The sequence below is a fragment of the Rissa tridactyla genome, chromosome 2 (genome assembly GCF_028500815.1).
Source record: "Rissa tridactyla isolate bRisTri1 chromosome 2, bRisTri1.patW.cur.20221130, whole genome shotgun sequence".
Taxonomy (NCBI): domain Eukaryota; kingdom Metazoa; phylum Chordata; class Aves; order Charadriiformes; family Laridae; genus Rissa; species Rissa tridactyla.
The window spans coordinates 22,512,314-22,536,294 of record NC_071467.1 but is presented as its reverse complement, the minus strand read 5'-3'; the positions used below and the strand labels follow the sequence as shown (position 1 = coordinate 22,536,294).

Below are 23,981 nucleotides of genomic sequence, written 5' to 3'. Positions count from 1 at the left end.
GGACAGGCCCTCCTGTTTACATGATGATGACTTGTCTCTACAGTCAGAGCAGGAAAATGAACTGGAAAAGCTTCTGCTTCATTAAAAATATATCAAGAAATCAAAATATATCAGACTATTAAAAAGTTTTACTTCTGGAAAGGACAACTTAAGTGCTGTTGTGTCTTACTGGAAAATACACCTCGAATACTGTGTTCAGTTTTGTGTCCTTCACCACAGAAAAGACATTGAGCTGCTGGAGTGCGACCAAAGAAGAGCAACAAAGTTGGTGAAGGGCCTAGAGCACAAATCTTATGAGGAGCCGCTGAGGGAGCTTGGGTTATTTGGCCTGGAGAAAAAGAGGCTGAGGGGAGACCTTATCACTCTCTACAACTACCTGAAAGGCAGTTGTAGCAATGTGGGGGTCAGTCTTTTCTCCCAAGTAATAAACGATAGGACAAGAGGAAACAGCCTCAAGTTGCACCAGGGCAGGTTTAGATTATATTAGGAAAAATTTCTTCACCAAAAGGGTTGTGAAGCACTGGAACAGGCTGCCCAGGGAAGTGGTTGAGTCACCATCCCTGGAGGTATTTAAAAGACGGGTAGATGTGGTGCTTAGGGACATGGTTTAGTGGTGGACTTGGCAGTGTTAGGTTTATGGTTGGACTCTGTGATCTTAAAGGTCTCTTCCAACATTTCTATGATTCCATAAAACTTTGGGGATTTTATGTATTCAGAAACAAACACATAACCACCAAAGCAGATCAATCTCATTTTCTGGGGAGACAATGTTCGAAGTGACCCGTGCAGTTCCAGAACTAGGAGACCCACAGGAGATTAAACTTACAGTTCTTTAGAAACATTGTTTTATTTCAAGTAGGCGAAATGGGGAAAGATGAGCATAGAATCATAAGGAAAGTTATTGAGCCCTACTTATACAAGGGACACATTAGCCAAAGAGGCAGAGAGATTAGCTATATTATCGTAACTTCCATGGCTGTACAGAGGAAGCTGACTTAATGTTACTGAGTGCCAACGCTGATTTGGCAATGTCTATTCCAAGTCAACATAGTGACTAATGGGAGATGAAGTGCTCCTTCCTTGAAGAAACTTGGTACGGAGTGGCTTCAAACATTGCACTGCTCCATGATGTAATGATGTTGTTTTGCATCTGTGACAGGTTGGAAAAAAAAAAAAGGGACTAACTTTAGTATGTTAGTAAACATGACTACTTACCTTGATGCTGGACCCAAGCAAAGAGTTTTCCTACTTTTCTGTTTTGCTCCCCTTTCCTTCCAACACTGTATTCTTGTTACCTTGTGTAATGTTTAAGGAATTGTATCTTACATAAAATAAGAGGACCAAAAAAAAGGAATTTACAGCAAGTGAAGTTTCCTGAAGAACTGTAGCAGAAAGCACAACAGTTAATATAATGCTAATATATTATGTGCTTCTGCCAAGCAGATGAACTCTAAGAGATTTGGTAAACCTGTAATAATAAACCTTACTGTCGTATGGAAGCCTGCCAGTAGGAATTTGCACCTCTGCACACCTGCCATTCAAAGTAGTGTCCTGAAGACTGATGAGGATTTGCTGTAGTTATTTCTTAGGTTGTAGCACCAAAACTATCAAACTCAGGCTGATATGTAATCAAATATATTGTGCCTTTTAATCTAACCTTAAATAAAGTAAGATTTCCATTTTGTTCTTAGAAGCTACTGTTAGGCCATGTATAATTAGGGGAACGGTGAATGGTATTTTGTAAGTTAGCTGTCTTTTCACGTAATGTATCTGAAAATATTAAAATGACTGTAATACTATATATTTTTATTAAATAACATTTTTGTTTACTTTAAAATGTCTGCAGACGTAATTTCTTTATAAGTCTTCTCTATTTTATTGAATTTAAAGGGGTGTGTGAAATATGTTTTGAAGAATTTAATCTGCTAGACAAATTTATAATGCTTTATTTAGGACAATACAAAGGAGTGAAGTTTTGTGCCTTAATTATATCTGATGTGTAGATGTGAAATGGCTGATTATTTGGATATTGCAGGTTTTGCAGAATTTGGGTTGGTGTGCTTATATAGTATGTGATGAAAGCTTTTGTGGTGAGTGTTAGCAGAAGTTAGAGCATATTATAGAATAATCTTGTACAAATTGGCAAAGAAATCAAAAGAAGTAGAATTTGTTTGTTCCATGTCTGGAATTAATTTTTACGAATGGAAAGCACATGGAAGGTTTGAGGTAAATCTGTCTAATCCAAATTCTGAATTATTCTTTTCAGTGTTGTATAAAAAAAAGAATTTTTTCCTAAAAAACCCAAATTAAATTAAGAGATAATGTGAAAATGTCAGGCTAGATAAATTTTGTATTGTTATTTTCACACTTTACAGGAGAAATTTATTTGAAAAGAACTTCAGCAATTCTTATCCTAGGCACTAGATGGTGTTTCAGTCTTTTGTACCGAAATGCACATCTCACTACAGTACCACTAGCCCTTTAGAGTGTAGTTTTAAACTAGTACTTAAATAATAATCAGAGATGTTGGAAAGCATACTTTTGTCTATTTTTTCCTTTTCAAATTGCCAGCGTTCCCATGCTGAGAACAACTGACACCCAGAAATTGCAACACTGATGTTTGCGTACAAAATGTGTTCGCGACTGTTGAACTGTTCAGAGGTTAGGAGATTGGGAAACGGGTGTAGTACGTAGCGTACCGACTTCAGAGTGCAGATTTCTGATGTAAGGCATTAGCCCTTTTTAAATGACTGTTTTAGAAGGGAAACTTCTGTGTGTTCTTCTTTGCAGACATGTCAGAATGCATGTACTAGGCGTGCAATTCACTGGTGTAGTCTCCCCGTCCCCTCTGTGCTGGGCTGCTGTCACAGTCACATGAAGTGCTCTGTCCTGGCAGGGACTTGGCGGGGACAGAGCTGCTCTGCGTGTGTGCGAGCTGCTGAGCGCTCTGCACAGGCCCCTGGGGGCAGAAGCAGAAATCCTGTCCAGGAATATGCCACCTTCCTGTCTGTGCTCTTATGACACTATCTTACACGTGTGTCTGTCATTTAATTGAGAGGTCTGCACTGTAAATTACCAGTATTTTTTAAATTGCAAGAATGCTTCTACATGATACAATAAAATGGAGATGTCAGTTTAGTCCTGTACTTTTCAAAGGCTTGAATTTCTTGGTGCTCACTGAAGGCACGTAAATTTCTATGTGTGTGTGACAGTTGCCATTCTGCTCATCGTGTGTGATTATTTGAAGCTAAAATTATAACTGCTTGGGTCAACAGTGTGGAAGTCCGCATGTTGGAAGTATACTGGAAATAAGGCTTTATCAGAAGTGTTAGCTTCATATTATGAAACACTCATAAAAGGGCATAAAAAATTCTGCAAAATGCATAAATATGTGCATTTTTCATGCTGCGTGTTTGCTTTTTTTCCAACATGAAATACCTTAAGTGATTTTTTCTTTTTTTTTTTTATAATGTTCTTTGTCTCATGAGGTGCTTTCAGTTTAAGTGCTCATATTGTTTCCTGCAGGTATGACCCAATTATTTTGGCATTCTGTAAGAAACATTGCACAATGGAAACAGTTGGAACCAGTTTGACTTTAGTAGGGCCTGGGAGATAATGTGATGTCTTCCTTAAAGTGTCACTGACAGTCAGTGAAAAACAGCTTCCAAGACGTAGAGGTGATGATAAAATACCAGATGATGATACAGTAGATAGCGAACACAAAGATAGGCATAGCATGTTTAATCAGGAACTGGTTTGGTTGAACTTTTATCAGAAAGTGTTTGCTTGTTTGATATGTGTCTCACAGCACTGACAGTTGCTCTGTTCTCTTCTGCTATACATTGCCACCTACCCAGTTTGGCAGGAGCTGCCATTTATGTTGAAACAGATCACTAAATTCTGTATGTCATGACGAAGAGGTTAGGTCAGGAGTACTCTTCCTGATTCTACTTTTAGAGGAGGAGATATTAAATCATGTTCATTCAGAAGGACCTCTCATTCTGTTGGGTACAAGGGAATAATACTGGTCATCCTGGAGTGCTTTGTCCTGGGACAAAACGTGGCTGCCAGCCAAGGACATAGTCGCTCAAGTGTTTAGACTGTGGTATCTAGTTTTTGTGACATTTTAACATCTACTAATAGAAGGAAAAATAGCACACACAAACTTTGGGGGATTTTATCTTGTAGTCATTCAAATTGTTATATATTTGTATACTTCAGTAATTGTTTCGGATCTCTTGCTTTCATTGCGCTGACACATATATGGAATGTTTAAAACTTCTTTCAGCTGTGTACAAACCAATCAGAAATATTAAAGGCTTTTAATTGCTATTGATTAGAGGGCAAAAATACTTCCGTCTTTGGTGCTGAAATTTCAGTTTGGAGCTTTCACGTATTTTCTAACTTAATTAGCAAAGGTAGAACAGACCTGTTCCTACACGAGTATTTGAATGATGGCCAGGCCTGAAGCCTACACAGGACTGACCTTTGTTCTCAGAACATCTAACCTACTTCAGAGAGCAAGCTGCTACTCAGGGAGTCTCTCTTTTTTACCCTCAGTGCTTTGATTAGCTTGTTCTGTCTTGTTGAAATAAGCAGACATGCGTTTTCAAAGATGGAGTATCAGCACTATAAGAAGAAGGAAATTTACCTGGATGAAGCATATTGCCACCATTAAATGGGCGAGCGATACCTCCTTTTCCTGCCCCAGCCCAGCAATTTGTGAATGAGGGAGTCAGTGAGTTTAATTTGAGTACAGCCCTGCATGCAAGTAACCTTCTATATGAACCTTTCATCAAAACATTTTTGGTGAGACTAGACTAGACAGCATGGCCCAAATTTTCTATTCGATATCTATTAGATAACTGCCTGCAGATTGCAGCTTCTGAAACCTTTTCTGGTGGACTGAGCTAGATGTATTGTGAGGCAGAAACTACATTTTCCATGTAATTCAACCATTTGGCTAGCTGCCTTTAAAAGAATAATGAAGAGCGTTAATATAAGCCTTTGGGTGTCCTGTACTGTAAACCCTTGGAAAAGAGGCAGCTCAGTGTAGGATTAGAACTGGAGGCATGATAACTAGATTGAAGGCCGAGTGTAGACATTCAGGGAACATGTAGTAAAAATGATACAATTTTGTCTGTGAACTAAGACAAAAATATATAAGGAACAGAAAAGGTGAGTTCAGGCTGAAAAAAAATGAATATTAAGGAGTGAAGGACTAAACTTGTGGTGAATTAATGCTATCTACATCTACAAAATCCAAATTTTAAGATAACACAATAACCAGTTTGAATATGCCATTGTATTAATAACTGGTCTGGTGTATTTGTTTCATTACATCCTGATTCATTCTCATATAACATAAGAACTGAATGTGAAATTAACTTACAGATAATTGGCACTGGCAGTTTCCTGCACTGCCATGTGACTAAGGTGATCAGATACAAAAGCTTTGCAAGCAAGTACATTTTAGAATATTAAACAATCTCATTACTATGCGCAGGATCTCACAACTGGGAAGCTGCAATCATTTTAACAATTTAGTAAGAATACAGTGAAAGCTAAATCTTGTCTATGAAATGGAGATATTTTTCTTTATTTATAAAATGGCTTTCATTTACAGTAGCTTCGAAAATCAAGTCAGTTCTTGAAGTCAGCTTCTTCATGTAAATACAGAAAACCACTGAAGTAAATCCGCAGAGCATTTTGAAGAATTGTAAAATTACTTGTTTGCAACAGCACAGGATCTATTCCAAAGTTTCTTACTTAGTAAGAGAATGGATGGAATGTTTAATGAATTTTTTATTCCTTTCTTTTTTCTATCATCCTATCATCCTCAACCTATAGTCTTCATTTTCCAATCTTACATTTACTGCCATTGGAATGTCAATAGGTAGATCCTTTTCACGTACATGGCCACTGTCTGTGGTTTTCCCTTGCATTATAAATGATGAAGCAAAAGTAGAATAAAAGTATTTTTGTGTTTGTATTTTTTTCTAAAACAATTTCCTGGAAGGTTGTACAGACATATTTTATTGTGCTGTGGCTAAATTATTGTAATTTTAATAGAAAGAATTAAAATAGTATTCTTTGGAAATGGCAACAGTCAGTTGATGTATGCTTGATGAAAACTTTGGATACAGTGTTTACAAGCTAACAGATTTTCCATTTACATATGTCTGAACAGGTAATGTGGGTATGTAACTTGTGCCGAAAACAACAAGAAATCCTCACAAAATCAGGAGCCTGGTTTTATAACAGTGGATCAAATGCACCACAGCAGCCTGACCAAGAAGGTGTTAGAGGTCTACGGAACGAGGAAGCACCTCAAGAGAAAAAAGCAAAGCTGCAGGAGCATTCACAGTACCAAGGACCGTCAGGTGATGTATCCACACAAGTTTTGGACAAAAGCAGACCTCAAGGGCTCACGAGACAAGACTCAATTAAGAATGGTTCAGGAGTAAAGCATCAAGTAACAAGTGATACAACATCAGACAGGTAAGAAAGTATTTAATTTTTATGCTGATAAGATCTTCTGAATTTATGCCACAAAGTTTTATCTTGTTTTTACTCTGTAGCTTATAAAATATATAGTGTGCTTTTTGAAACAATCCTAAAAAGTAGCAGCTGAGGAATCTCTTATTGTATTCAGATGGTTGTGGACAATGTGTGTTCTTTGTTCCTTCGCATTAAAAAAAACCCACAGAAAATGACAGTTGCAGTGTGACTGAGGTTGTCCATGTGCCTGCAACTTTGTCAAATCATAGTCATTGCACTGTACAGAATGTTACCGTATTTGTTTTGTGGCCACTAACTTTATAGCAGAATTTTAGTAATCCAAAATAGGCCTCAAAAAAGCAGGTTAATGGAAGCTGATGGCTGTTCAGGCTACTGAAGTAAAACATCTGACAGTACTTGCAATATATAGTATTGAAGAAAAATCTTTGTGTGATGACCTGAGTCTTTTCGTGGTTTCTCAGTTTCTTGCTCTTACTTCTTGTCATTAGTATGAAAATATGGACGTGCTGGAACGTGTCCAGAGAAGGGACATGAGGATGATCAGAGGGCTGGATCACCTCTCCTATGAAGACAGACTGAGGGAGTTGGGGTTGTTCGGTCTGGAGAAAAGAAGGCTCTGAGGAGACCTTATAGTGGCCTACCAGTATCTTAAGGGGGCCTACAAGAAAGCTGGTGAGGGACTTTTTAGGATGCTGGGTAATGGTAGGACTAGAGGGAATGGATTAAAACTAGAGATGGGTTGATTCAGACTGGACGTGAGGAAGAAGTTCTTCACCATGAGGGTGGTGAGACACTGGAACAGGTTGCCCAGAGAGGTGGTGGGAGCCCCATCCCTGGAAGTTTTTAAGGCCAGGCTGGATGGGGCTCTGAGCAACCTGATCTAGTGGGAGGTGTGCCTGCCCGTGGCAGTGGGGTTGGAACTAGATGATCTTTAAGGTCCTTTCCAACCCTAACAATTCTATGATTCTATGATTCTAAAATTTTTTCTTCACTGGTTTATCTCAGTGTTACTTGGCATTGGTTGAAACTGTGTCTGTTTCAGCACTGATGTAGTAAGACCTAGTTTAGCCAGAGGCTGGAGCTGGAAATTCTCTCCCTTTTTCTTGATGGGATTGTACCAAAAGGCACCAGAAAGCTCTCAACCTCTGCAGCTACATTTTACTGGAACACAAAAGTAAAAAGTGTTTCATTGAATAAGTTTAATTTCTTTCTAAGCAAGACTGGGATAGAACTTTAAATATTGCAGGAAGGGAAAGAAGAGTGAGCTTGCTCGTGTGTTTCCATGGAAATGATACCCTCTCTCTCCAGGGACCTCCACCTGCCTTGGAATTTGGCAGCCAGACAGTACAATCTGGCAGCCTTCCTCTTCTGCCCAGCTATGACCTCGTTACAATATTTATTCCTCAAGCTTGAAACAAGTTAGACAGCTATAATATCTTTTACGGCTAATATAATTAAAATTGTTTTCCTTTTCCCTCACCTATTGTATTCCATCATATTTTATTTCCTATTTTTGGTCTTATTTGGGAACAAATTGGATGTAATTAATCTAACCTTTTCTGTTTCACTTATTCAGCCTGTTGCCCTTTGCTCTGATTTCGGCTGATGGGTTCAGTACGTAGTTGCTCTGAGTGCTCCTCAGTTATGTGGATAGTCTCTGAGAAATACAGCTGGCAGCTTAACTTGATGCTAAGGAGCAGGAGAGAAAGACTGATTCTCTTGTGGTTCTTTTTTTTTCCTTAATTTTGCCAGGAAAATGGAGTTATACATAATGTGATGAAAAAACCACACCAAAACCCCTTCTTGTTCTCAGCAATAATTCAACTCTGAAAGTGTTTTTATATAATATGCATGCAGAAAGAGAGAGGGATATAGAAATAAATATGTAATTCAGATATGTAATATGCATTTACCCTAAGTGGGGCTGTATTATAAACATGGACAGTATAAAGTAATATATACCAACAGGAGGAACGTAGACTGTGCATAAAAGCAGAAGAATTCTGCTGATTGTGATCACTTTGACTCAAAATATTATTTAAATCCAGATTGTTTTTTCAGTGATTATCCTCTTCCTTTTTTATTTGGATACTAATACTAATGTTTCCTTATTAATGTACACAAGTATGCTGAGAATATATTTATAATATATATGACATGCTTTTGAAGGTTACAGGGTCTTCTGAATAATTTTCTTCCCTAATGTTCCTCACATTAACTGTCTCTCCTTTGTTGGAGGTAATGAAAAAGAGTCCTCCTTGATGCCCAATCAATGTCTGATTGCTCAAATGGGCCTTTAGAGGAGAGTATCAGCATCTTTGAGAGAGACCATCCCAGAACTGAAGGATGGATAGGCCTTAAGTTTGGACCTGTATATGCTGTGGTGCTATTGCTACTCTCAGCAATGATACGGGGAATGCTTACAATTTTATTATATTCAACCACTGTTAAGAACAGAAGATGATATATTATTATCTTTATAATGAAGGCACACATAGATATTAAAATTTATAAATCCATATATGTTCTATTGATTATTATTGAACAAATTAAGAAAATTCATTTTGTGCCTTTGAAACTTGCAGTTGTGGTTGAGTAATTGCATATAGCTTTTCCTAAAGGCTTCTGGCACATCCAAAGAAGGGCTGCAAAGCTGGTGAGCGGTCTAGAGCACAAGTCTTACGAGGAGCGGCTGAGGGGAGACCTTATCGCTCTCTACAACTACCTGAAAGGAGGCTGTAAAGAGGTGGGGGTCGGTCTCTTCTCCTTAGTAACAAATGATAGGACAAGAGGAAACAGCCCCAAGTTGCATCAGGGGAGGTACTTTATTATAGATCTTCTTGGACTGATCTGAGATTCGTTGTCTTAAAAAAATCTGGGATGATTTTGGATTGCATGTTCTCCAAGGAGGTTTTTCTTGTATTGGATCCATTACAGAGGAAAAGAGAAGTCAAAAACTATTCAGGAGCAACTTGTAATTACCACCAGCAGAACAGTTTTCCATCATTAAATTTTATTCTAGTTCATATCCAATATTTATAATCTGCCTTACAGTGTTTTTACTGCTTTCTGTGTAGTAAACCCATGGAGAAGGCAGGGACAGCAGCCACACTGTAGGATCCAGTGTTACATTAATTTCAGTAGTTGACCATCTTATATTTGACACTGTTTGAGATGAGACTAGCATAATTTGTGCCACATGGAAATTTTATGCTAAGGGCAGTTTAGAAGTAACCATATATAGTGGTATTCACAGACTTTGTGAGCAGAGTACGGATGCTGATGTAGTATAACACTGGACTCTGTGAAAACTGCCAAATTATGTGAATCAAAGAAATGCAAAATATTAATCTATGATGTAATCTGTAGGCTCAGAAGGTCCATTCTGAGGTCTGCTGTGTACAGATGGTAGATTTGTGGCTGTGTACACTGCAATTCTTTGATTTCTGCTATCCAATTTCACATTAATTCTGGATTATACAAAAGAATCCTTTTTATTTTATTTTGATCAAAAGCATTCATGTACTCTGTTGTTTCCAAGACCTACATTATTCATAATTCAATACATTATGTTTTCTTTCTAGCAACAAAATTGTTTGAATAGGCATAATCTTTTTTCAGGCATTTTGTAGCAGGCAATCAGCTTGTGAAATGGTTGATTTCTTCATTCCAAAGCTTAAGCCAAAGCAAATGTTTATAATGTCCTATTAAAATGTGTATAACATCCTAATAATAAAAACTGGGGAGCAGGGAACCTTAATGTTGATACAAAGCTTTTTTATGTGTCATTCTGTTTGCCTGAATTGTTAGATCTTTAGGTGGTGTTGCAGTGCCTGAGTTGTAACATAATTATTTTTCTTGCTCTTGGAAGGATCATTTCAGTCATTTTCCACATATGAATTCAGTGTTTTAAATTTTAAATCTTTTGTGACATTCTAGAGGTGTTGCTTCACAAACCTTTTTTCTACATACCTGGCATTTCACAATCCTTTTTAAGCAGTAGCTCTCTTAAGAAACAACACATGCATCTTCCAAGTGCAAGGTTATGATGACATAACTATTTCTAATCTAATGCCTATCTGAAATTAGTTCAGGTAGATGGGAATGATTGAGTGTTTTGGGTTGCTTTGTTTTGTTTGGTTTTGGTTTTTTTTTTGTTTGGGTTTTTTTTGTTGTTGTTTTTTTCCCCCAATCTCTCCTGTATGAATCCAAAATGCTTTCCAAAATTTGAAAATATTAGCTCTGAGTTTACAATATATATTTGTCATGCATTCTATTACTGGAAGAAAAGCTCTCCTCAGAGACACTTTTCATGAGATTCAATGCAAAAAAAAAAAAAAAAAGTTAAAATATTGTGAGAATGTTTGTTGAGTCAATTTATCATTGCTGCGTCTATCAGAAGGCGAGGCTTGTCAAAAAAAGAGAATTAGTTCTTGGTATCTGTAAAGATCATGATCTGTAAGATCATGATTTGGAGCAAGACTAATGAATAAAGCTGCCCGAACCCTTTTCAGATTAACTGTAAAGATATGAGATTAAATCATAAAAAACAGAAAGAAAACAACAAATTGAGAGAGTGAGCAGCTGCAGAGTTGCACAACAGCAGTATTTATTTTCCAGGCCATCAGACACAGATAAAATATATCCTCCTTCTGTCCTCCTTCCCTTCTCCTTTCAAAGATATACATGCATTTTAGGGGTTCATTTTCTATCATCACTTTTCCTTCATCTCAGGAAAAAAGAGGATTTGCATGGTGGTTTCCACACACTATAGTGGGTTTGGAAGATGCATTTTATTCTGGGTAAGAGCAAACAAGACTGTTGAGGCTATTTGGGTCTGAAGATGCTGGTTTTGTGCGTATATTCTTTATGGAATCTATACGCGGGTTTCCCACATAGGAAGGTTTTATTCTATTGCGTTACCAATGGCAGGAGAATGAAGGTGGTCCCCTGTGTCCCTTTGCTTCCGTTCTTGGAAGGAGCGCCAATATGAGTTGGCAGCGTAGGCTCTGTCTTTTGGGACTGCAGTTGGGGATGTCAGGGTGTGAACAGTGAGAAAAAAGACCAAAATAAGAGGGAAGAGGAGGAGAGAGGAACAATCAGGCATAAGGTAGCTGGGAAACATCAAAGAGCAGCATAAATTAAATAAATGAAAATGTGTGTCCATCTGTTTCATGTTATATCTTTTTCAAATGGCTCTTCTTTAATTCCTGGATTATGAACAACTGATACTGAGAACGTCACTGGTGGTAATTTATTGCAATTGAAAACATGGCAAAAAGACTCAGTCAATTACTTTTCTTTCTGAAAGTCTGAAAACTGGCCATTTCCCAAGATTATTGCTATTTTTCTTCTGCAACACAGCACTGTAGTGCAGCCTCTGATTTTGATTGTTTCTATTGCTGAGTACCTGAGTTAAGAGATCTTTAGCCCAGGTGTCTTAAAAAAGCATACGATCTTTACTTGGACCTGTGGAAACTGAGCATATTTGAAAGCAACCTCAAGTGAAATAGAGGCATTTTAACTTTTTTACTTATGTTTTTTTTACCTGCTGACATATTTAGACAGGGAGAAATACTAAAAGAATTATGTAGATACAGTGTTTAAAATAAGGGAGTTGGTATCCAAGAGGCAGAGTGACGATGCTATGTGCAGATTAGTTTGTGTCCAGAAGTATCGATTAAGGACAACAATGTCTCTAAATTTTTTAGAATTCTTTCTCTAAGAATTAACTGACGTGAATTTATTTTTTTAACATTTTGGCCACTGCAGTAAAAAACCCCACAATTGTTGAGAAAGCATAATGATATTCTTTCACTTCATGAATAAATCTAATACTTTGTACAAGTATTTTCAGGTTGAGTTTAAAATTGAATCAATATTCTTTTCCATGCATGACTGCAAAGGGCTGTCACTGACTTTCCCTGGTGCTAGAACAGGATGCAAAATTTGGGCATTAGAGATACCCTACAGTATTTTTAACATATTAACTGAAGATTTAAGTTTTATGGGATTTGAACTTCATCCAAATAAGGTTTTATCTTCATCTTCCTATTCCTGTTCCAGCATTTTTCACCACTTTGATAGTCAGTCCTTGGAGCTGTAAAGTGAAACCAATGTCAATCTGAAAACTGTAGTCTCAGTAGTTTTGCTTTTGTTTCTTGCAGTGTCTGTCTTCCATTTCAGTGTATGCTTTGTGTGATTTTTGAGGTAATAACTTAGAACAAACGAGTTATTTTCTTCTTCACAGACGTCCTCTTTTAATTATTTCATTCCTCTACATATAGGTTTAGGGGTGTGGATTAACATTTCATGGCTATTCCAGTTTTCAGGTAGAAAATAAAGCTACATTTATCTGCTGTCTCAATCTGGAATGGCATAAAAAGGAAATTAATAATAGCTATGGCCAGAGGAAGCAATAAAAATTTATGGGAAGGGAGCCAGAGAAAATGCAGTATTTAATTATTGAAAAGAAGTACCTTGGGTCCAAGAAAGTCAGAAATCCTTCACTGCAGAAATTTTAATGAAATAATTAGACACTTAGAACAAGGATTAAGCTACACCTACTTATGAGGATGAGTAAAGTGTTTGGTACCATCTGTAATGTCTTCATGCAGAGTCTCTGTAAGAAGTTCCCAAATGGTACCAACATTGTCTGTTAACAGCCCGGACTACCTATACTATACCGGCATACTCTGGTTATACCGGCATATATACCGGCATATACCTATACCGGCATACTCTGGGTTTACCTGTTATTAATAGGTTGCAATGGGTTATAGCATCTTTATTCTATTCTAACCTCTGGAAAGCTTTTTCTGTCTATTACCTTTGCAGAACTGTCTGTCTTCTGAGAAAAAATACTGTTTGTACAATTCTGTTTGTTTCCTAATGTCAGTTTTGTGGGCCTCCGGCTCCTGTGAATAGTGACAATGCTAACACAGCATTCAGGACATGCAGCTGCACTGTTCCTTCAGTGTGGTTTTTCTGAGATGTGCGTTGCTTCCCTCCCTCCACTGTTATTCCTCTCAGTGTAGCAGAACAACCAATGAGCTAGCTGTTCCTAATTTTTTCCTGATGATGATTAAAAGAAAGACTGGGTTTGTTTGGTTTTTTTTTATTTGTTTGTTGTTGTTGTTTAAGCCAGCCTTTATCTAGCTGTAGAATCTGAGTAGTGTTGGGCCTCTGACCAGCAGTAGGTACAATTTGGGATCCTTTTTTTAGGGAAAACTAATCTGTTCAGAGAAGAGAGAAAGGGAAGAGGAAACTTCCCTAAATGCAGCAGAACTAACCTATTTTTTATTAAGTACTCTAAAACTGCTGGGTTTTTTTTTTTTCAAAGATTAAAGAGTGTTTTAATTAAACACATAAAAAAGAGATTGAATTCCAGCTTTAAGTGACAATCTGAACTGAGCAGCAATCATTCTCTGCAGCGAACAAATCTCATGTTGGTTTTAGGGAATTTCATTTTCATAATTTACTGTAAAGTGCCTTTTCAAAAATAATTCCATTGCAACATGATGTTTGTATTTTGCTTACTGTTACTGATTAGTTGATTTTTTTCTTAATTATACATATTTGTTGCATACTATATACTGAAAGCTAGCACTGACTATTTGACTTTTCTCACTGTTACACAGCAGAATGAGCTCAAGGAAATCTTGACATTCCATGATGATATTTGTTATCTGTGAAGTGGAGTTTGGCTTTCAGTTGCAGTGTTATGCTTCTGTATATCACAGCTATGTCTTTAACCGTGCTAAAAGACCATTAATAATCTAAATCTGTAAACACAGATCTCAGATGTATGAAAATACTGAATATTTTTATTAAGTATTAACTACAGCTAACATTTATGGAATTAAATGTAGTTTTGATTTTAGCTAAATTGACCCTGAAAGCAAGCTATGCCAGAAAAAAAATTGAGGGTAGTAACATTTTTAATTTTTTAAATTAATAAGGCCAGTACCTTTCTGGGTTGACTATGTCTTCTTAAAGTACTGTTTTGTTGACCTTGCACAAACATGAATGTTAGAGCTCACTGTGTGTTCATAATCCTTAGCTGGGCTGTGCTCTGTTCTTTGGAGGCTAATTTATCTTAAGAAGTATAAATAACAGGTTTTGTTTGAGTTCCATATTTACAAAATCAGTGTGTAAAGGTGAATAAGTCACATCTGTGAAGTGCAGCCGAGGGAAATGGCTAACATTTAATAAAGGACTCTGCTAACTCAAGTTTGTAGTTTCTGGCAGCAAAGTGGTTCTGGAATCTGCAGGAGGCAATTCAATGAATGGCCTTTTATTTTCATACTTTTTACCATAGCCATATAGACTGAATTAAAATAAAAAATGAGAATGAATAATTGTTACTGGTACAAATTCTTTCTTTGACTCTTTCTTTGTGCCTCTAGAAGTCACAAATGATAAAGCAATCACTTCTGTAGTGCAATTTAGTTGTCATTTATCTTTTACATGGCAAGTTTAATAATTTTAGTAAATGTCAATCTATTTTATTAAGTCAGACCTGAGGAACAAATATAACTAAAAAGTGAATTTAATAGGACCAGGGTGACCATATTGTTATACTTAAAATTTACATTATTAAGCAATACCATTTTGTTTTCTGCCTTGTCTTTAGCATGATTATTCTTTTCCTTTTTCTGCCCCTTCTTCAAGCCAAATCCTTGTTTGTCCCTTTGTTTACTCTGGAATGTATTTATCTATTTATTTATTTATTTTATTAGCTCATTTTCATCATATCTTTTTCACTGGTGTGAGTTCTTACAAAACTCTGTCTAAACACTGGAAGTGTTTTCAAAGATATATCCATGGTATTCCTTCCCTTACAGATATTCTTTTCTTCTCTAACCCATTTTTTTTCCTTTCCCCGAGCTCCAGCTCACCTCTCTTCATCAATTTCCAACAATTTTGCAAGGACTTATAAGTGTCCTTTCAGATTTGTGGTAAAATGAGTGGACGCTTCTCTCTTAAGCTTTGAAAAATATTGTTTTTATGCCTTTTGGTGAAAACAGGCTTCGCTGTGTTCTTTACTAACCAAAAGGAAGACAGCCACAGACACTTTAAAGGAATAGTTACCCATTTCAGCAAAGTAGTGCAGTACAATGTCATTTCAAGTTAAGTAGAAAATGTAGGTGACCTCAAGTCAGTGACTCTTAAAGTGGAGTTTTAAAATCCAAGGTAATATCTACGTATGATACGCAGTGGGTTGTGTATATGCGGCTTGTTCTGACATCTCTGCACTGTGCAGCACTGTGCCCTGTAATGATGCCCTGGTGTTTCAGAAAGCGGCATCAAAAAGTGCCCATTTTTGCAGCACTGGGCTTCCTGGAAATGCTATCAGAGACCCCAGCAAGTGTATCATCTTCATAGAGTAACAGGAGTTTAAAGTTACTCCAAAGACAGTTTTCCCAATTTCTGGCCCAGTGTTTTATCAGCTCATATTACATGCTTGAATGGGTCCCTACAAGTAGTTTACCTGCCAAAGTAAGTTTTTATTATGCAGCTTGTAACAGGATTAACCATGAACTTTGCTGCAGTGGCTTTCCTCAGTGGACGGTACTAGGACTGGTGCTGTTTAAAATCTTTGTTGGTGACATGGACAGTGGGATCGAGCAAGTTTGATGACAACACCAACCTGTGTGGTGTGGATGACACGCTGGAGGGAAGGGATGCCATCCATCCAGAGGGACCTGGACAAGCTTGAGAGGTGGGCCTGTGCGAACCTCATGAAGTCCAACCAGGCCAACTGCAAGGTCCTGCACGTGAGTCGGGGCAATCCCAAGCACAAATACAGGTTGGGCGGAGAATGGATTGAGAGCAGCCCTGAGGAGAAGGACTTGGGGTTATTGGTGAATGAGGAGCTCAACGTGAGCTGGGAATGTCTGCTGGCAGCCCAGAAAGCCAAGTGCATCCTGGGCTGCATCAAAAGAAGTGTGGCCAGCAGGTCGAAGGAGGTGATCCTGCCCCTTTACTCTGCTTTCATGAAACCCCACCTGGAGCACTGTGTTCAGCTCTGGGGCCCCCAACACAAGAAGGACATGGACCTGTTGGAGTGAGTCCAGCAGAGAGCCACAAAAATGATCAGAGGGCTGGAGCACCTCTCCTGTGAAGACAGGCTGAGAGAGCTGGGGTTGTTCAGCCTGGAGAAGAGAAGGCTCTGGGGAGACCTTATAGCAGCCTTCTGGTACTTAAAGGGGGCCTACAGGAGAGATGGGGAGGGACTCTTGATCAGGAAGTGGAGCGATAGGATGAGGGGCAAGTTTTAAACCGAAAGAGGGGAGATTTAAATTAGATATTAGGAAGAAATTCGTTACTGTGAGGGTGGTGAGGCACTGGAACAGGTTGCCCAGGGAGGCTGTGGATGCCCCATCCCTGGAAGTGTTCAAGGCCAGGCTGGATGGGGCTTTGAGCAGCCTGGTCTAGTGGGAGATGTCCGTGCCCATGGCAGAGGGTTGGAACTAGATGATCTTTAAGGTCCCTTCCAACTCTAACCTTTCTATGATTCTATGAAAACCCATTTGCTTTGCCAAAAAGGAAACAGCAAGGACAACACTTCTTGTGATAATATTTTGACAGAAAGCACTGCATTTTAGCCGCAAGAGGTTTTATTCTGCAATGACTTTGTGAAAATCCTTAGCTGGACTTTAAATGATAGACTTCCTTGATGCTCACTTAAAAAAAAATAATAAAAAAATAGCTATCAAGGCAGATGAGATTAAAGTAGAAAGCCTCTCATTTCCTTTGTAATTCCAAATAAACTGGGAAGCTTCAGAGGGACATTGCATTCCAAAGTTCCAAATCAGTGCACAAAACCATTTTTTTTTTCACAGAGGTAGATTAATTTTAATTAAATCTTGTTGACTCTGGCATGAGTGCTGGGCTGAAAAAAAAGGACCTGCCTTAGTTGTATCTTTATGCTTCAGTTAAAACTGTGAGAAACACTTTAAGCTAGACGAGAAATCACAATTAGTTCAACAATCTCACCTCTTGAATACAAAAAATTTGACAACTCAACAGTTAGTTCAGCAATTTCACCTCCTCATGATGCTGAGATAATTGCATTTTAGTCCTAGAATCGACACGTAAAGATTCATCTTCCGGTACCATTCATTAACAGGGACTGGAACAAAAAGGAATTATTGAAAGAAATCCAGTTTAACTTGGGTTTGCATTTCGTAGAAAACACCATGTATTTTGGATATTTTCTATGTCTCTTAGATCAAGCAAATACAATGACTGGAAAATTTATTTTCATTTAGAAAATATGTATCAATATTTGAATCAAGAAATTGGATCTTTGAAAAAAGTGAAGTTCAAAGCAAAAATAATTTAATTGCTACTCCGCAGATTTTTTTTGGATGCAGAGATTCTTCCCTGAATGAGAACGTCAATTATAAAGGCCCTGACAATCAGAGAAGGAAAAGAGGAAGATATGTCATTAAACAACGGAAAAGGGAAGAATATTTTGTAGATGAGACTCACTCAAAACAAACTCCCGAGCTTTGGATAGTAAGGCTGGTACTAGTACTGTCTCAGCTTCTCCTCAACAACAAACTTGTTTTGGATGATGATAGACTATATTGCAGTAAGGACTGATGCACTGGTGTAGTTCAGGACCATTCATTCTTACCTACATCTTCACTCCTCCTTCAGGTATTTAACAGCATTTATGCTTGTGTCCCATTTGTAGATATTCACAAAAGCTGTCAGTTATTTTCAGAGTTAAGCCCGGTGAAGCTAACTAAACCAGGAGATTTCCCTCAAGACAAGCATTTTAAATTTCATGCTCTATGTGGCATATGGGTACTTCTTTCATAAGCGTTTATCTCTGAAAATGAGATTTATTTGGAAATTTATACTGTGGTATATCACCAAGTATCAGGAAGCCTTGCAGTTATGATAACAATCAATTACGAAATTAACCCTAACCCCCTCCCCAAAGCTTGTCATGAAATGGCCAGCACTGCCTTTATTCCACTAACATAAAACTCCCAGAATTAAATGGAAATCGTTCGGGAGTAAAATATTTGCTCTGCCTTAATGCTTATAAAATCCAGGCTCCATGACACTGTCAAAGGAAATGAATTCCAGAGGTGTATGATCATCAGGAAAATATTCTTCTGGTATTTCAATCAGCTGAAGATAGGAGCAACCCAGGAGACCATAAATCTTATAATGACATGAAAGGAAGATAAATTAGTCTCTTTGAACTCATTCCCAAGATATGGAAGGCTCCAACTTTCATCCAGTGTTCTGAACAGCAGAAATTAATAAACAATCCAGTGCATAGATGTGTTCTCTTTGCTCCTGTTTCACAAAATTAAAAGGCTAATCTTAATCTTACTGTCACTTGAAGAATGATCTATCTTCTAGTTTACACATATATTAGCCTTTGTTTCCATCACAGATGATCTGGACACATTGACACCCAACACAAGTTTGGAGGCCTTTAAAGATCCACATCAGTCATCTGAAAGTAGAGATATTACAATAAATCTCTGAAGATATTTTGCAGGTGACTAAAAGGAATTTCTAAATTTAATTAAACTCCCAAGTTCACAGGGAATGAGAGCCAATTTCTGCAATGTATAAGCACCATGGACTTCAAGATCAGTGTTACTTCCTTTACATCATAAGGAGCTTTGTGATCAGCCTTCTCACACAAAGAAGCGTTTGTGTAAAGGATCTCATCCAAATAGGATGGTAACTGTGTATTTCACAAAGAGTACATATATCTCTTTCCCTGAGTCTATATTGAAATCATTACTGTGCTGGGTGCATTTACGTCATTGGTAATCATCAGTGGACTGTTCTAGGATTTAATGTTTGCTGTCTGTTTTGTGCTAATCATGTCCTCTCTTAAATTGGCATAATTTGGAGAATAAGGGATATAACTACGAACTGCCTGTGAGCACTCAGGAAATCAACTTTCACCTTGAATAAGTCATCCTGAGATGGAGAGAAAAGACCAGTGTCTGAAAACTGTTAGTGCATGCACTCTCAGCTTCTGTTTTTAGTATTTTACATTTTTAATCATGCGTAATACTTTGTTAGTAATCTTTTAAATCGCCTTTTGTTTTTTCAAAAGGTGACAAATGATACCTTTTAATTAAAGTGAAGAACAGCAGTCTTTTTTGCAGCAGATGAAGTTTTTAATGCATTGTTTCAAAAATCAATCAAATCTCTGTTCTAGGCCAGCACTTCTTGACTAGTGAGACACATCTCATTGGTGAACCATCCAGAACTGCAAATGAGGCATAAAGCAGGATTCATGTACTGTAATGAGGTGCAAAGAAATATCAATTGATTGTGAGTCAGCTTAAGGCAAAATTGGTTGAAATATACTATAAACCACACATTCTGCAAGGTACAGCATCTACTGCATATTGAGCCTGCTGTATTACACCTACTCCTCTGCTTATTCAACCAGAGTATAACAGCTTTCTGTTCCTGTCAGGTAGCGCAGCTATTCCTTTAGTCAGGGAAATGAAGTCTCAGTTAGACCTTTCCTAACTGATTGCCCAGTTCTTCCATCTTAATAGTATTCCTTTAATACTTCTAAAAATGTTAGTTATATTTTTTATACCACATGTGAGCACATGCACAAATGTATATGTCTGGATTAAAATCTTAGGATGTATAGCCATTTCAGTAAGCTATCAGACACTCTGAGGAAAGTGGAGAACTGATTATAGGATCATTCTGTGACCCAGAATTTACAGACATTATTTTGTGGAGAAAACCGGACGTATTTCTCCTGTAGGAAGCCTACCGGCCCTGCAGACATGAAATAAAATTAGCAGTATCTATGAAATGCTTTAGTACAAACTAGAATCATGGTCTTGCGGGTTGAAGAAGTAATTTTTACATTTATTAGACAAGTAGGTTGGTTTTTATTTGCCAAATGCAATTTCTGCCCCAGCAGCATTTTAGATAAGTTATGTCTTAGGTAAGGCAGTGGGTTAAAAACCACGTATCCCTAGATTTTAGGGCTTCTCTTTTAATATGGGAGATCTATCTTCTGTAGGAATTTTGCTAGAAAACATGCATATCCACAAAAAGTCTGGATTATATACTGGGGCAATGCAAGGGTAGGAAAAAGGGAGAAAATGCACACACCTGGATTTTTTTGTGACATGGTGTCAGAACACAACCAAGGCAGGAACTGGAAAGTGTTCTCAGATCCAGCAATAGAAATGCAAGCATAGAGTTATATTCATACCTCCTAAATAAGGTACTTAGACAAGCGTAAGAACCCTTCATTAAACCTATTTTTGGGCAGTCATGCAATTTTTGGTCACATGATTCTTTTTTCACATGGTCCTCTCTCTCTATTGATTATACAGGAAGAAAAAGATGCCTAAGCTTCTAAACTACGCACCTTAGTCATCTGAATTTGTCAAAAGTCAATAATATCTTCATTTTTAAGCACAGAGTTCCCTAAGCAAGGAATCCTTAGAAATGCCCGGATATGGCAGGTGAGGCAGGAACTAGGCACTGAAGCTTTGTTGAGGACCAGAGGTAGGCAACAATGTACTTAAAACTTAGTGTTCAGAGTTGTTTTTGTGAACGTGTCACTTAGCATATATTATTGTTATCAAAATAGCAAAATTCAAAGTGCCTTATTCTGCTTGTGCTAGAAAAAAACCTCAAACTCAACACTCTACCATTTCATGGTGTAGTTTTTAAATTTTCATGGCATGTTTTTAAAGTCACAAGATGCAACTTGTGCTTTTTCTCTATTTTATGGTGTGCCCTAGCAATATAAGCTTTTTGTTTCACCATGCAAGTTGTGTATATATTATGTAATCTTCAGAGGGGTAAGAAGGACAGAGATAAGAGAAATAATTAAATTTAAACATTTCATGTAATTATTTTCAACTATTCTTATCATATTTAAATGAAATTTCCCATATTGCCTTTCAACTAATGTATTAAAGAGTATTCCGCGGAGAGGTTTGAGAAGCCATAATTTACATCGAGCTAAGGAAATTAACCAATAAGTCAAAGTTATTCCTCTTAAAGATAGCTTAAAAATAATTATACTGGGAGGTATACCTGGTTCTGAGGCATACCTACTGATTCATTTCAAGAAGTAGTACTGTCGTGATATAGTCTTATCATCATTAATAACAAAAGTATTTAAAATTATAACTTTCATATTTCCCGTGTCCAATTTATTTGTTTTTTTCCTCTGTCTTACTCATCCTGGAATGTGCAATTTGCATGGACAGTGCCAGTTTTTGTATGTGTCCGTACTAGGCCTAACAGCAGGATTTCCCAAGTGAACATATGGCACATTTCCTAGTATCTCCATAAGGAGCAAAATCAGACCTACCATTGTGTTATCTGAGTTTTAAAAAATGTAATTTTTTTAACACTGAAGCTATTTCTAATAAACAAGTTATCTAGCATTTAACTTGCATAAATCTTCATTTTTTCCTTTCAAAGATTTAGAATTTAATTAAGCCATAACTGGTCAAAATAAGATAAAAATCTCAGCTTCCAAATATTTTATTTGTAAAATATATTCTTTCCAAACTAATAAGTATGCAGGTAAAATCTCATGTTTAACTTGCTTGTCACCTTTTAGAAAGTTTTAAAGCCATGTTGATCAGTGGATCATTATTATTTCTGTCACTCACTTAAACCATGATGAAACACAGGAAAATGGATTGTTTTGTCTCATCACAGAACTTCAGCACACCTAATTAAGGACAGTTGGCACTTTCCTGCTTAGGAAGTCCAACGCTCATCTGGAATCTCCCATCAAGACTTGGCCTTTGGGCAGATGTAGTCTATACTCCTTGGCTTTCTTGGGAATCTATAAATGTCAAGGTCAATTTTGTCTTTCATTAAAAAATAGACATTTCCTTGCCTCCTTTTCGCCCTCTCTGTGCTGATGACATTATTTCTGAGAATTTTCAGAGATGGGAATATGCAGATTCCTATAAAGGTGCAAAATGTAAACTGACAGCTTATCTTTGTATTTTATCCTGAATTCCTTAATGTAAGTAGATTAATCAGAGCATTGTCTTAACCGTTTGGAGTGTTGTGGTACTTGCTGGGTGAGTTCATGACTGAGGAACAGTGCACAGACTGCTTCCACTGGCACTAGAGCAGTTCCAATATTTGGAAACGCGCTAGAGGCATAGGGCTGAACTGCGCTTTTGGGCCTTGATCCAAAGACTGTTGGCATGCAATGTTATCCCTGATTTCACTGGAATTAGGCTACTAAACAGTTGCTGCTACAGGGAATGGTAGCTCAACAGACTTTGGAACAGTAAAGTTCTAGTACCCTAAACACAGCAAGTAAGAGAATGGTTTGGGGTTCACACATCTTATCTGGAGCACTGACATTATTCTTATCTGTAACCTGAACCAGATCACTTAAGCTTCATTTTCTGCAGTATTGAAAAGTACGGACACTGAAAAATGAGGGAGCTACATACAACAGAGAGAGGTGGTGCCATGAGCACCAGAATCAATACAGCCTATAATGGTGTCTCACGTTTGTCTATCCTCTTTCCTCTGTGATGTGGTGGAGGATCACAACAACTTAAGCCCCTTTTTCTGTCACTTATGATAATTTTGTAAAACTTAAGATGATAATGATGTGGCTACTTACTGATCATATTCTGACTGTCTTTCTACTGCCAAAGTCAATGGGTAATGGCTCAGTTCTACCCACCCTTCCTCTATGCACACTGACTTGGGTCTTTCTCCTGTGATGATGCTGACTTTCACACAGCTTGCTGCAATTTAACTATTTTAATATTTATGCCCCTATGAAATTTACCCATCTCCTCAAGCATATTAATCATGGTGATAGGTGGAAATATGGACAGAAAAATGGACAAACAGACTGTCCAGGTTTCTGTGTCTTATATTCTTGGTTTAAAATTTGTGACTTAGGCTAAAGGGAGAGTATAGATTACTACTAAATGGTTAAATGGGAGGAAGATGAAGAAGGACACTGAAAAGACTTATATGAATATGGATAGAATGCCTGAAAAAGGGAAGTACGGAAACAGGGAAATGTGGAAGATACTGAGATAAAAATGCAAGCAAGAAAAAGCAATATTTGATGGTTGAACATGAGGATGAATTTGCTTTCTTTTAAATTACTGTACTTTGTTAGTGGGTATTTTCTGTAACAACGTTTGGTCTCTTAGCTGGAATTTCAGTATCTTCCATCGTAGATCTGTGACCTGACTACCAGCGAATAAAATCAGTATCACTTTTCCATTTTCAATGAATGTTTAACTCAGTGAATTAAATAGTTCTTTCAATATTTAATTATTTTACGGGAGAGAGAACAGCCTCAACAGCAAAGACGAGCTCCCTTTGGAATAACCAAGAGGGTGTTGATGAGAACTTTGTGGGCACATTTGAGGAAGCCATAAGAGAAGCTTCGGACTCAGTTTTCCATGTTCCCAGAC

General features: G+C 37.5%; 1 protein-coding gene across 3 annotated transcripts in view; it reads left to right on the top strand.

Annotated features, from left to right (window-relative positions):
* RIMS2 (regulating synaptic membrane exocytosis 2) overlaps positions 1–23,981 on the top strand; it is a 490,283-nt gene that overhangs the window by 121,302 nt on the left and 345,000 nt on the right. For all 3 annotated transcript variants that reach the window (XM_054192248.1, XM_054192250.1, XM_054192247.1), the window contains one exon: positions 6,191–6,501. In XM_054192248.1, coding sequence (XP_054048223.1) covers positions 6,191–6,501 — 311 coding nt within the window. The remainder of the gene's footprint in view (positions 1–6,190; positions 6,502–23,981) is intronic.